At 44.6% G+C, this 15,296-nt stretch overlaps 1 protein-coding gene across 4 annotated transcripts in view; it reads left to right on the top strand.

The window, feature by feature from the left end:
- LOC308573993 (outer mitochondrial transmembrane helix translocase-like) overlaps positions 1 to 14,292 on the top strand; it is a 61,425-nt gene extending 47,133 nt beyond the window's left edge. For all 4 annotated transcript variants that reach the window (XM_081171461.1, XM_081171463.1, XM_081171460.1 and 1 more), the window contains exons 6-10: positions 901 to 1,007; positions 1,838 to 1,927; positions 6,581 to 6,631; positions 7,340 to 7,515; positions 10,483 to 14,292. In XM_081171461.1, the coding sequence (XP_081027587.1) occupies positions 901 to 1,007; positions 1,838 to 1,927; positions 6,581 to 6,631; positions 7,340 to 7,515; positions 10,483 to 10,609 (551 nt within the window). In that variant the 3' untranslated portion in view covers positions 10,610 to 14,292. The remainder of the gene's footprint in view (positions 1 to 900; positions 1,008 to 1,837; positions 1,928 to 6,580; positions 6,632 to 7,339; positions 7,516 to 10,482) is intronic.
- Positions 14,293 to 15,296: the final 1,004 nt, after the last annotated feature.

The following is a 15,296-nucleotide window of genomic DNA, read 5'->3' as shown; positions in this document are numbered from 1 at the left end:
AAGGGAAGTAATAGTGCCACTGTATTCTGCTCTGGTCAGACCTCACCTAGAGTACTGTGTCCAGTTCTGGGCACCACAATTCAAGAAGGACACTGACAAACTGGAACGTGTCCAGAGGAGGGCAACCAAAATGGTCAAAGGCCTGGAAACGATGCCTTATGAGGAACGGCTAAGGGAGCTGGGCATGTTTAGCCTGGAGAAGAGGAGGTTAAGGGGTGATATGATAGCCATGTTCAAATATATAAAAGGATGTCACATAGAGGAGGGAGAAAGGTTGTTTTCTGCTGCTCCAGAGAAGCGGACACGGAGCAATGGATCCAAACTACAAGAAAGAAGATTCCACCTAAACATTAGGAAGAACTTCCTGACAGTAAGAGCTGTTCGACAGTGGAATTTGCTGCCAAGGAGTGTGGTGGAGTCTCCTTTTTTGGAGGTCTTTAAGCAGAGGCTTGACAACCATATGTCAGGAGTGCTCTGATGGTGTTTCCTGCTTGGCAGGGGGTTGGACTCAATGGCCCTTGTGGTCTCTTCCAACTCTATGCCTGCACACACAAGAAAACCCTTTTTGCTCCTTCTTCAACTGCTGCCCTACAAACTCTGATAAGCTCCTCCCACAGCTAATCCCCTGCCTCAACAGAAACCCTGCCCCCTCTGACCTTTACACAGGGAAAACAGCTAATCAGCCACAAGAAACACACACACAAGAAAACCCTTTTTGCTCCTTCTTCAACTGCTGCCCTACAAACTCTGAAGAATGCATTTCAGCATTCTTTATAATATGAATGAAAATGTTGCCAAGATATCAATTTAAGAGATGGGTGTCAAAACAGACACCAGCACAGGGAAAAGGACAGAAGCCCAGTCCTTTTGCTAAACTGTTCTTTTTCTCCCTCCTGTCAGATGCCTTCTTGAGGAACCGCTCCAAAGCTGACCATGAAGCCACTGCCATGATGAAAGCAGAGTTTATGAGCCTTTGGGATGGTCTGGAGACTGGAACCAATTGCCAGGTACCACCACCTAGCTCAGTTGATGCAAAAAAGCCAGGGGCAACCAGTGCTCCTTCCCTCCTGTTATACATTTGCCTCTTCTAAGGTGATGCCTGCTCCATGCATGGGTCACCTAAAAAGTATGCTCTCTTATTTTAAAAAAAGAGTACAGGGTTCCTTCCACTTACACTGGGGTTACATTCTGGGCCCCTGTGTGCATAAGCAAAAATTGCATAAGTGGGGAACACCCTTAAGCACCCTTTAAATGCCCTCTCTGCCACACTCTCTCCAATCCAGACAAAAAATACTGTATCTAAAAATAGCCACAACTAGAGTTGAAGCTCGGAGCCTGGAGGATGCAGGGGAAAGTGGTGGCTGCAGTGGCTGCTGTGCTACCCCGCATGTCAGCTGCTAGCCACAGAGGCTGAGCAGCCTAAACAAAGCCGCACTGCACCTCCGGTCTCTTTGGGGCTTCCCCCACCCTCACTGAAGTCCTCTTCAGGCTCTGAGGGGAGACTTCTTACAAGTCATGAAGACTCTCCAGCTCTCTCTGGCCATTTCCAGGTTTGAATCAAATTACTTATTTATTTCTTTATTTGGGGGCACCGTGTGAATACATGTTTGCACATGAGTCAATCACGGGAAAGTGGGGGACACCTGCAGTAAGTTTAACTTGAAGTAGACCCACTGAAATAAATGGACCTGTGACTTAACCTCAATAGGTCTACTCTGAGTATGAGTAACATTGTTTTATTCATATAGTTTTATTCATATGCAATCATACGCAAATTTAACTGATCAGTTAAAACACAAGATCAATCAATGACCATCACGGTCCTATTGTGTTTCAGGTAATGGTGCTAGGAGCAACCAACAGACCACAAGATGTAGATCCAGCCATCCTGAGGAGAATGCCAACTACCTTCCAGATTGGCCTGCCTGTAAGCAAACCTTCCCTTCTAATAAATCCAGCTCACACCTGCTCCATGTCCACCTCTGCTATTGCACAGTGAGGTTTCCAGTTCAATATTGATTGGGTTATGCTTGAGGAAGATGCCAGAGAAATCACTGCATAACAGCCAGAACACAATTAAGAATTGCTTCCTGGTCCAAGTGCTAGAAAACAAGGCAATTAAACATGTGTCCAGCTGGTCTAGGAATGGTATTGAAGGACAGAGTAGAAGTCCCTCCAGTAAAAAATAAAAAATGAAAAAAACAAACTAACTTTTCCAAATGATCAGTGTCCCCACCGGGAGATGCAACAGCCCCACAAAAGATCACTTAAGACTGCAATTTTATGTAAGCATCAACATAGATCAGTATGAGGCTTTATAAGAGTTCAGGAAGTGAAATCCAGACTGCAAAAGGAGGGAAAGGTGCAGCTCCATTTTACTGAGGTACAATGCTTCATCCACAACAGAGGATACAATTCGTGTTCAAAGATGGCTCATTGCAACCTAAAGCAGTGTTTCCCAAACGTTTTTGGGCAACGGCACACCTGTTTACCGGAAAAAAATCTCGCGGCACACCACCATTAAAGCCCCGCCCCGTGACGTCAGCGCGCAGCATCACGCCGGGAGGGACGCACAAAAGTGAAAGTTTTTTCCCTCCCCCTTGCCGGGGTGGGAGGAGGCAGCAGAGCGAGGGACTGAGGGACGGCGGCAGCTGAGGCGGCGGCGGCTGTTGTGGTGGTGGCGGCGATAGCGGGCGGAGGAGGGGGCGGCGGCGGGGCTTGAGGAGCCGTCGCCGGGAGTTGCTGCTGTTGCTGTTGCTGCTGCTGCCCGGACATGCCGGCCTCCTCCTCCTCCGCTGTCTCGCGCTCCTCCCTTTTGCGCGCGCTGCCCCGCCGCTCGGCACCACCACCGCGGAGCCGCCCCCGGCTCGACGCGGATCCTCGCCGCCGCCGCCTCTCGCCGCCCGACTCGCCCGCCTCCCTCCCACGGCACACCAGCCGATGTCTCACGGCACACTAGTGTGCCGCGGAACACCGGTTGGGAAACACTGACCTAAAGTACACCTTCAGGAAAGGGGAGTGGCTGATCCTGCCATATTCAGGCAGAAGTGAGTCTTTTCTGACCAGTCCAAGGCAATGCTTGACCACTGAAGCAGGCAGACAATTTTGCAGTGCAGGCAGATCTTCAAAGTCTTATCTTCTATAGGTCTTCTTGTCTTCTTCTTGCGCTTGCAAAAACTGGCTTGCATTATTTATTTAGCTCATCATAGCAGCTACCCAGCTGGTATGATGCCTGAATAAAATGCCCTTGTATAAAAGGAAGTCTCCCCCAAAAGACGAAACAAAGCCAGATGCAGACGGGGCCGTCTTTAGCACATGCGCCACCAGGGTGCAGAGATTCACCCAGCGCCCCCAAATTAACTTTTATTATGCTAATGCCAGACGCCACACTTTTTAAAAACAATTTCTCCAAACAAATTTGAACTGTAAGTGATGAAATTAAAATGCAATTTGAAAAGTTTCACTCGGGGTCAGCGGCACCTTTGACACGACTGATCTCGTGCGGCTTGCCTGCAGCCGGCAGGCACAAAACAACAACAAACCTCTGGTTATGTGAAACATACTCAATAAACACAAAAGACGTAACCGGCTGTACGTTTGAAAAAATAATATATACTATTCATATAATATACTTACTCATATATGATATCACAAAACAGCAGCTGTGCTATACAGGACTAAGCTATAAGATCCACTGTCCAAATATTCCAGGAATCCTTGTCTTAGACTCTGTGAAAGGATTCTGTGGAACTGCAACAACCTTTCGTGTGGATTGTTGGACTCTATGAACAGGCAGGTGGAAGAGACGCTTTCACATACAGTGGTGCGTCGCAAGATGAAATTAATTCATTCCACGAGTTTTTTCGTCTAGCGAATTTTTCGTCTTGTGAAGCACGAAATCCCATAGGAATGCATTGAAATCCAATTAATGCGTTCCTATGGTCAAAAAAAGTCCAAACAAAGCCAAATTTGGTACAACAAGAGTTTATTAAGTGCTCTTTAAAGTCACTCATACTGTAAAGAGCATTTCAAAAATTGAAGGAACAATAAATTAAGTTTCTAAACATGACAGAAAAACATTTAAAAATCAACAAAGTGTACAGTACATTTTCTAAGACTCTGGGGGACAACTCGAAGAAGGTTCCTCTTCCACTCTTTGCTTCTTGCTGAAGAACCCCCTCCCCAACTGTTCCCCCAGCCGCCCAACACACAGAAATTCAAATCCAGAATTTTTTTAAAAAAACAGCAGAGTGGCCCAATGGTCACAGAAAATCATAAAAATGCAGGGAAAAAACCACAAGCTTCCAGATTCTTGCAAACCCCTCCCCAACACCAAGTCCCTGAATTCCAAACACCCCAACCCAAAATCCAAAAACCCCCCAAAAAGTTTTAAAAGTTTAACTTACCAAATGGCTGCAAAAGAAGTTTTGGAAAAGCTTCAAAAATCACCAAAGTCTTCAAAAATCGCAAAAAAAGGCTACCACACCGCGTTCTATGAGTTGCTCCTCGAAGTCAAGTCGCAACTGTATTAACGGTGTTAAGAAAAAGGAAACAAACTTGCAAGACGTTTTCGTTTTTCGTCTTGCGAAGCAAGCCCATTAGGGAAATTCGTCTTGCTAAGCAGCTCAAAAATCGCAAAACCCTTTCGTCTAGCGAGTTTTTTGTCTTGCGCGGCATTCGTCTTGCGGGGCACCACTGTATATGGACCTTATGCATAAACGGATTAGAGAATGAACTGACCTACTGGGTCTTCTACTTTTTTCATTGAACTTTGAGTCACTTCTGTTGAAATCTACAATTCAATACAATGAATAGTATATATTATTTTTTCAAACGTACAGCCGGTTACGTCTTGTGTGTTTATTGCAGCCGGCAGGCAGGCAGCGCGAGATCAGTCGTGTCAAAGGTGCTGCATAGCAGCTCGGTGCAATACGTAACATAATATTTTGTAAGAGTTAATGTCGCGTGCACATTAACATTAATGTCGCGTGCTGTTGAGAATGACAAGTGTTGCTGCTGGCTCGTCTGACAAGTGCCGCCATTGTGAATGACAAGCACCGCCGCTGGCACGGCGCATCTTTGGTAAATGAGCACACAAGTCGAAGTCCTTTAGTGAAACAGTAGGTATACATTTTGGTAATACCTAGGTATATATGTATTTTGTTTTTCTAGCTTGATCAAAATTATGAATTATTTCATAACACGTAGCTAGTTAAGAGCTTGGGCGGCTTCAGCAGTGAGTGCCTGGTGCCCCCAGAATTTGGAGCCCAGGTGCCCCACACCCCTTGCACCCCCAGGTAAAGATGGCCCTGGATGCAGATTATGGGGAGTGCACTGGGCACAGAGCCTCAGGGGTGTCACTGTGTTCGCTGAAGCTATTATTTAGAATGGAGCATGGGGGGCACTGAATTTTGGCATCATGCAGGATGCCACTGAAATTTGAGACCCCAAGGTCTGCCACTGACAAAGCCATGATCTTTATCCTAGTTTTTGAATATCTGACTATCTCCCTCCTCACCCATTGTGATCTTGACTTCTTCCTGACACACACCCTTTCAGATTCTTACAAATCCGCATGGCCTTTCTGAATGTACTTCAAATATCAGCTCAGCATTCTATTCTAGACACACTGTTACATATTCCGCCCATATTTTATGTTTTTGTTAATTGCAAGCACAAGCATAAAGCCTTCACCTCTACACAATTACTTGAGAATAAAAAGACCCACTAAGCTCAGTGGAGACTTTCTTCTGAGTCAACATGTACAGGATTGCACTGTTAGTAGATGCATGTATACCTTAACTAGCTTTCAACCCATGACACGACTAGTTCCTGCTTCATAAGGCAGGATATGCATGAGGTTCATGTACCTTTTTCTTCACAAGCCATGACTCAGCTGTTCACCAAAGCTCAGGAATATGAGGAATATGTGCAAACTCAGGAATATGATTAATGGCTCAGAAAGAAGCCAGGGTGTTAAGTCCATTGGCATTGCCTCCTTCTCTGACACCCAGGAGGAAATTTCTGGGATCATATCTGCTGCAATACATACCAGTACACTTCCTTCTTAAAAACTATTGGTTTATTCCTATGCAAAATGAGGCTATTTACTCCAATATTCAATCAAAATATCATCGATTAGGATTGATTTAATTCAGGGGGTGGAGAAAGTGTGGCCTCCCCAGATGCGGCTGAATTACTGACCATGTTGGCTGGGGCTGATGAAGCTGGAGTCCGAGATCTGGGGCCACAGGTTACAACTAGGTAAGCCCTGTAAAGTGCTCTGAACACCTGGAAGCACTATACAAGTACAGATCACTCTCTTGTCAGCGACAGTACATTTCTGGAGATGTAATTTGGTTTGTCCCCAAAGACCTCCCTCTTAATTCCTACCCTGCCTTTCATGAAACCCACTGTGGCACATCTGCGCTTCCATGGAGTTTTCCATCCAGGCACAGACCAGACCCAGATCTGTTTAGCTTCAGTAAGGTTGCTGTATCATGTGCCTTAGCCAGTTCTTAGGTCCACCTCCAGATTAAAGCATACTGGTCTCATTCTCTTCTGCTGTTTCTTCTGTTAGACACAAAGGCAGCGGCAGGATATTCTGAAGCTCATCCTTGCTGGAGAAAATGTAAGTTTCTCTAATCTCCCTGCCATACCCCCCCACAATTGCAGCCTGATTATGGGTAACAGGTAAAGTTAAAGGGACCCCTGACCATTAGGTCCAGTCGTGGCCGCCTCTGGGAATGCGACGCTCATCTCGCTTTATTGGCCAAGGGAGCCGGCAGATAGCTTCTGGGTCATGTGGTCAGCATGAACAAGCCGCTTCTGGCGAACCAGAGCAGTGCACGGAAACACTGTTTACCTTCCCACCGGAGCGGTACCTATTTATCTACTTGCACTTTGACATGTTTTTGAACTGCTAGGTTGTCAGGAGCAGGGACCGAGCAACTGGTGCTCACTCCATCGTGGGGATTCGAACCGCCGACCTTCTGATCGGCAAGTCCTAGGCTCTGTGGTTTAACCCACAGTGATTAGGGGAAGGTGGGATAATTTTTAAGTGCAGGAGCTCATTGTGATGAACCCCACAGATATGCTCTTGGAATGTCCAAATATGCAAGCAGCTCAGTTAATTCCTATTTACACATGTATGCAAACATGCCCCCCCCCAAATCAGCAGCACAGCATAACACTAAATTTATTAAGATCAGCCAAGTCATAGATGTTTACCCAGACAGATTCAAGGCTGTGCAGCTGTCAGTACTACCACAGAGTTGCCTAGGGAGCATGTGTGACTCTCCATATTTAACCCAGAGGGGATCCTTTGCCTTTGAAACAGATGAGCAATGCTGTGAACTTGAAAGAGCTGGCTGAGAAAACAAAAGGTTACTCAGGAAGTGACCTGCGGGAATTGTGCCGGGATGCTGCCATGTATCGTGTGCGTGATTATGTCCGCAAGCAACAAATGAAGCAGATTGCTCGGATGCTCCACGATACAGACAGTGGGGAAGAAAGGTACGAGCTTCACTCAGCTCCCGTTCCTCTTTGCTTCTAACTTTTCATAGTTCTGGGTCTGTTTCTCAGCCTCATTTGCCCTGCTCGTTTTAACAGAGAACGCTCTGAATGAAAGATGTTTTTTTTCTTTGTCATGCATACATGCCTAGGTCTTGAGATCTTTATCAGATGCACTTCTCTGGGTTTTCCCACCTGATAGAAGTGAACTGAGTCATGACCAGAGTGAGCCCTTCCTTGCTGGCCTCCCACTTAGGGAATGCAGGCTTCAGAGAGGCTCACCTGGCACCTGGAGGTGGTTTTCTTTGTGCCAGGTAAAGCCTTTGGCTGCATATACACCATGCATTTAAAGCTCCTCCCCACCCCCAATCTTGGGAACTATGGTTTACCCATCACAGAGCTACCATTCCCAGTATCTTACCAAACTAGTTCCCAAGCTTAGGAGGAGAGGAGAGAGGAGCTTTAAATGAATGTTATGTATGTAGCCTTTGTTCTCCCAGATCCCTTAATTTTAATACATACATCTATCTGGAATATCAAAACCTTGCACATCCCGTTTTTATATTCATTTTAAATTGTTTTAGCTGCTGTGCTTATCCAAGTTTTAGTGTTTTATTATCTACAGTTTTGAATTTTATCTGTATACTTACAAAAGAACTTAAATTATACAAATAGAATGAATTAATAACCAGAAGGTTCTGGGCTCAAATTATTTGGGCCATGGACTCTCAGAAGTATGAAAATATGGGTTAAACTCCAATTGTCCAAATGAAATCCATACATCTAAGTAAGTCTATCAGTGCAATGGAAGAGGGCTAAATTGCAGAAGACTGAAAAGGTGATCCCCCTTTTAAAATTTATTTATTGATACTTATTCAAAAATATACAAAAGTTCACACCCATTATGAAGTATATTTTTATAACACACTGAAATAAAACAGCTACTTAATCTAATCTTTTAAAAGTCTCAAATGACAGGGTTATGGTCTGAAAATGTCTTTGGTAAGATGCTGACTTTATACACCTCTGTGGTCAACGTTTTAGACAACCAAGCCATGTCCAGCCTTGAATGTGATCTGTATCTTTCATGTGTGTAAATTCTTTAGCATCTCCATTCTTATATCTCCAAATATCTACAAGTTCTAACTTCTCAATCAATTTTTGAAAAGAATTGGGCTGTTTGCCTTGTGAACTTGTAATCTTTTCCTCTGAAATCCTATCCTGTGTAGGGGAGACAACTCCATGCCAATCTCCATAAGGCACTAGTTCTCATATGGATAATCCATCAGTTCAAAAAAAGCTGGTTTCTTTTCATTTGTGACATACTTATGAAAAGGTGACTTTAAATTAACATACGGTAACTGTTTATAGAGCTCTTTTCAACATTACGTTTAGCAGTGCAGGAGCAGTTCCTGTATAAAAGTTGCTTCCTGTGGAAATCTGAGGCCATGTAGGAGACGCCTCTGCTGCAGTTCCTTCTCATGCTGCTGTTATTCCTCCGTAGATCTGGAGGAACCCAGGAGTTGTGTTAGGATCCTTACAACAAACCTGCACGGTGGGCAGTATTAGAAACGTAGAAAATGGTCTGAAATCCAGTCAGATATCCATCTAGCTCTGCTGTGTTTACAGGGCACAATGACCAGCAGCATTTCAGACAGGTGTCAGGGACTGAACTGGGGATCTTTTGCAGGCAAAGCATAGGCACTACTGAGCTAGGGCTCTGCTCACTATTATCAGTTCAAGAAGGACACTGACAAACTGGAACGTGTCCAGAGGAGGGCAACCAAAATGGTCAAAGGCCTGGAAACGATGCCTTATGAGGAACGGCTAAGGGAGCTGGGCATGTTTAGCCTGGAGAAGAGGAGGTTAAGGGGTGATATGATAGCCATGTTCAAATATATAAAAGGATGTCACATAGAGGAGGGAGAAAGGTTGTTTTCTGCTGCTCCAGAGAAGCGGACACGGAGCAATGGATCCAAACTACAAGAAAGAAGATTCCACCTAAACATTAGGAAGAACTTCCTGACAGTAAGAGCTGTTTGACAGTGGAATTTGCTGCCAAGGAGTGTGGTGGAGTCTCCTACTTTGGAGGTCTTTAAGCAGAGGCTTGACAACCATATGTCAGGAGTGCTCTGATGGTGTTTCCTGCTTGGCAGGGGGTTGGACTCAATGGCCCTTGTGGTCTATTCCAACTCTATGATTCTATGATCAAGCAGGGCAAGAGGAGCCATGCTTTAGCCCAGGGAGGGGGGGAACTGTGCCCCTCCAGTTGTTGTTGGATTCCAGTTCCCATCAGCCCCCACCAGCATGGGTAATAAGGATGATGGAGGCCAGCTTCTAGAGACACAGGTTTCTTCCTCCTCCTACAGCACCTCCATTAATAACCAGGCAATGTTAGAAGGGGCCCCAAGTTTAGTGGTGGAGTCCATTATTGCCATTGAGCTTGGAATGGTACTGCTGAAATGAGTCCAATGGTCATTTCAGCTCTGCTATTCTATAACATTTATTTCTATTTTAATAGATTTCAGAAACAGTTTACAAAAAGCAAAACAGAACCAAGTCACAGCACATCAAGAAATAGTAGAGGTGCCATAGGTTAATGGTAAAGCACACATGCTTTGCATGTGAGAAGTCCCAGGTTCCACACTTGGCACCTGCAGTTAAAAGGATCAGGAGACAGGAGATGACAACCATCTCTCTCTGCCTGGGACCTTGTGCCAGTCAGAGTAGACAATACTCAGCTAGACAAATATTCTGACCTGGTAGGAGGCAGCTTCCTATGTTCCTAAATCAAGGCAATTTGAAACCAAAAAGTGTAAAATAAAACTAATCTATAACCCACAGACTCAATAAACTTGGGAAAAACACTGAAGATACAATGGAAGATGATGGCAGGCATTTTGGGGAGCAAAGAACTGTGGGCAGAGACAAAAAACCAACAGGCAGTTGACTTATTTATTTTGCATCCAGTGACTTGGAAGAGGAACGGTTGCGGCCACTGACCCAGCTTGACTTCTTGTTTGCCCTAGAGAAGATGGAGGAGTCCAGGGGTGCGTCGACTGCTGTGCCGACACTAGAAGAACCGGCTTTGGACTAAGCTGCTGGACCATGTAGCTGAGAGACTGGAGACCATCAACTTAGAATAGGGTGCCCAGAGGTTCAATTGACTGTTCACTGTATTTTTACTAGGCTGGAGGCAAAGGCTGTATATGTATATGTGTGAGATGATAGAGAGATAGTCGCAGAACACAGGCTCAGCACTTAGGAGGAAAGGTGAAAGGAAAGGGAATCTGGGCCAAGCACACCCACCTTGGGTCGAGTGGGACATAACAGGCACTTGGTAGGAATGGAGAAACTCATGTCAAAAGAAAGAAGTCAGCGCAGTTAACATTTGTGGAGGGAGGTGCGTGTCACAGCTTTTCTAGAGGTTGTAAGATGAGGGGAGCCAAGTAATACAAGTGAGGAAGGACAACCACCAGTAAAACCCAATTTGGAGCTATTATTGTGTAAGTGAGTGGCAAGGTATGCTTATAAAGTAGGCCTGCTCATAATACAAGAGGGCACTAAAACAAATGCCTAGGACTAAGCAAGTATTTATTTCTGTTCCAAGTTTGCTGGCTGAGCCATCCTGAACATCTGTGCACATGGCTCTTTACAAAAGAAGTCTTTTTTTAGGTAGCTCATCTCCTCTACAGGTTCATACACAAAAGCATTTAAAACCTACAAATACAGAACTGGAAATATTTCATTGCCTTTTTTTGTCTTGGCTGCTTCCTTCTCACACTGAAATCTGGTGCCTCATGACGGGTTTGGAGTCTGGATTATTCCTGCTTTTTTACTTCAAGTGCTCATAGCTGACAAATTATGCACCACAGCATGTAAGCAGTTGGGGAAGGCCACATCCCCTGCACTTGCTGTACTTGGCCTCTGCACTTTTACATATAGGCAGCTTACCATGGTTTGCAATTAATAACAACAACAACAACAACAACAACAACAACAACAACAACAACAATTTGCTATTTATATCCCATCCAAACTGGGCTCAGGGAGGCTAACATTAAAATATATAATACATTAAAACATAAAATCCAGCAATCGACTGAAATACAGCTTAGAATCAGATTAAAATCAATGTAAATCAGAATAGGGAAAGCCACTTGTATCATTCTGCCAAGTGGTAAGGAAAATGTTAATTTGTTCCAGAGGTCCGTTCTTAAACTGAAACTGTTCTTAACCTGAAGCACCACTTTAACTAATGGGGCCTCCTGCTGCTGCCGCGCCGCTGGAGCACGATTTCTGTTCTCATCCTGAAGCAAAGTTCTTAACTCGAGGTACTATTTCTGAGTTAGCGAAGTCTGTAACCTGAAGTGTATGTAACCCGAGGTACCACTGTACAGGTTATTGAATGCAGATGTGCAGCAAAATGGTTGCCTCTAAGTGTTCACTGGCTACAAAATGCAATGGGATGCATAGAAAACAACAAATGACCCTAGAATATTTAATTTTATTAATTTAGAAGGATTTCTAAACCACTTAATATTTATAATATGTAAGCAGTAAAGCAAGACAGGCCAACCTGATTTGTCCAGGAGACACAAACATTATGACATCACAACCAGAAAGACTCTAACTGCTTCCAGAGTTCTAGAGCAAGGAGCAAAAAGGTTATGAAAGGAGGTGTTTACTGCCAGCAGTGACTACTGATAGGTGGTATCAAGGAGACTGCTGCAGGAGACTTTTTGTGCCCAAAAACCTGATCGCAAGCTATCCTTGGCTGAGACACCAAAAGACACGTACATCAATGCTAGAAGGAAACACTCTCTGTAAGTAATCACCATCCTACTGCTTCAGCCTACAACACTCGTCTTCCCAGGCACATGCGAGGGACAGAAAGGACACATAACAGCTCCTGCTCATCTAATGACCAACATCGAACTAGAGATTCTAAAGAAGCAACCTACCCCTAAAAGGAGAGCTTGTCTTTATCCCTCCTACTCAACTGGCTGCAGGGTACATCTTACCATAACAGACTCTTAAATCACAAAATGACTGTCTGGCAGACGTATATCAACAGCATCATGAGAGATGGGATTTGCTGGGATGCAGCAGTTGTCTCTATAGCTCAACAGCAACTCCTAGGTGCTCACCGAAGTGGCATATTGACCAGAGTGACCAAGCCAGAGATCCAAGCTCTCATTGGTAGGAACAGAGACATCCTCCTCACACAAGGGTTGACCCTTGGTGGGCTCAAGTGTCTGGTCATACGTGACAACCTCTATACTGATGCCCATCAATACACCATGGATCTCCGGACCAAGCTGTATGGGGACAATGGAGACAGCTGCACCCATGCCATCACTGTAGTCCTGGTCAACCCTGTATGCCTAATACTCATTGGCCGGAAAGGGGTTCAGGGAGGAACGCTGAATATGAAGGCTCTTCAGACTGCACGGTATATCAAAGACAACTTGCATCATTAAATGTGTCCTATGGGTGATCAGCACATACCTCCTTTACCATTGCAACTTCCAAATGGTGACAGTTTCCTTTTTCTCTTGAGGCATTCTTGAAAGGAAAAGCGCCAACAACTTCTGGAAGAGGAGCAGAAGCCCCACAGAAGTGCTGGTGAAATTGTGGGGGTCTAGGTAGGCCAAAGCAGGCAATCACAAAGAATCTTGCACAGCTAGAGGCGGAACTAGAATCACAACACTAAACAGATTTATAAATTTAAAGCTGAAGACAGATAGCTTAGAATATTCTGCAACCTTTCATCCCAAGTTTTCAGTGGGAGAAAGGATTCTCACTGCAAAATGCCAAGCAGTAAAGCAGTGGAATTAACCACTGATTTTGTTATCCCCATTTAGGTTCTTTTAATTTGTTTAGGTGTTTTAACCTAGATGAGACCCAGTGTGCTCCAGGGAAGGCACAAATAAACCTCAGACAACCAATATTAGATTTCTCTATAATAGTGTATTATTGTTTAAAAAGTAAAGTCAAGACAGGGAATATGCACTCGTACACACATCCATGCACACAGATCCATACGCACCACTCTTCACTGGACTGATCAGACCCAGTAAGAGCTTGGGTGACCAGACAACGGGATTCCGTCTGCGTCTGGCAAACAACTTTGGGGAGGCGAAAATGAATAAAGGAAGCAGCCATTCGCATACAGTCTTCCAAATGATAATTGAAAGCAAAGAGACGGATAGCTCAAGCAGAACCTGAAACAACGCATAAAAGAACTGGCACAGATCGTTTCAGAGAAGAATGCTCTTCAGAAGGAGGAGGAGGAGAAAGTAAGGATTCTTACTGAGATGCTGGTGATGTCAACTTCTGCATCATCGGAAGAGTTCAAGGTTTGACAGAGGAGTAGAGTGACCTGCGGACCAAGAACAATAAACCAGGAAGGAGAGGAATGTCTCCCGGGAAGCTTTTCCCCAAAAGCCAAACAGTTTAAAAGGTCTTTGCCTTGTCCAGCAGAGTTGAGAGTCTGTATCCTCAGAGTTTTCAGAATATGAAGATCAATGGATGACAGCCAGTGTTACAATTCCTGAAGAATAACAGATTCCAAGGTCTAAGGTTGGTTTGGAGGAAGTAATGTCAAAAGACTTGCAGATCAAGGAGCAAAAGAAGAAAATTGAAGGACTGGAAAACAATGTTAGTGAGCTAAAAAAGATTTTGAATAACTCGGGGGCCGAAATGAAGCAGGCTCTCAGTGATGCTGAGGCAGCAGCACTGGATTCCAAGGGAGAATCTTCATTCCTCAGGAGTGAACATATAGCACTAAAAGAAAAAGAAAAAAAATGCTCTTCCAGAGTTTTGCAGATTCTGTCATGCTTTGTGAAATCCTAGCAGATGAGAGGGATAATGCTCTCACAGGACAAAAAGCCTTAAAAGTAGAACTAGAAAACCTGCGACTAGAGAAAGAGCAGCTGATATGTGAGCCCAGAGAGCTGAAGGAGAACATATTCACTGATGAGTTTGTGGCTCTTGAAAGAGAGCAAGAGAGCTTGAAGCTGAAAAACCAAGAGCTGGAAAATGCCATGAGTGAATTGAGGAGAAATTCCCAGGATAAAGAAAGGATAAAACACAATGGCAACGGAGCTTAAAGTGCAAGCTCCCAAGAATGAGGTGGTCTGCCTTGAGGCTGTGTTAGAGGAGAAGGAGAACTGCCTAGAAAGTGCACTTGCAGAAAAGCAAACTCTCAAGGCCAAACTTGATGAAGGTGCTGAATTGCACAAGGATGAAATTGAGGACCTCAAAACTTGGCTTGCTAAAGCAGACGTGGTGAGAATGAAACAGTGCAAATATTTTGATCGAGAACTGGCTAATGCAAAAGCTCTTGCAGAGCACAGAGAGAAGGTGAGAAAACAAAAACTTCACAGAGTGCAACAAGAGCAGGAGGTGACTGCAGACACAAAGTCTTCAGGTGTCCAGTCCACCGACAAAGCAGCAGAGACTACAAAGAAAACTATAAAGTAGTGGCTTGCAGAAGACTCATACAAGGACGTTTCTGAATGCATGACACAATAATAAATTTCCAAGTCAGCATTATTGCTAATCAAATTGTGATCATGTTGCTCTTCCGGCGTGGGTGCCATCGCTGCTGCAGCTCCAAGAGGAAAAGTCGTCCTTGTCCTTGCTCGGTGTTACTCTGGAAGCAAAGCTGTTATTGTTAAGAATATTGATGATGGCACATCCTGGTGGCTGGCATTGATCGCTACCCACGCAAAGTGACAGCCAGCATGGGCAAGAGGAAGATTGCCAAGCGTTCCAAG

Source organism: Podarcis bocagei (genome assembly GCF_964188305.1).
Source record: "Podarcis bocagei genome assembly, chromosome: 15".
In the NCBI taxonomy this organism is placed as follows: domain Eukaryota; kingdom Metazoa; phylum Chordata; class Lepidosauria; order Squamata; family Lacertidae; genus Podarcis; species Podarcis bocagei.
The sequence above is the reverse complement of the archived record's forward strand: the minus strand, read 5'-3'. Positions and strand labels throughout refer to the sequence as shown.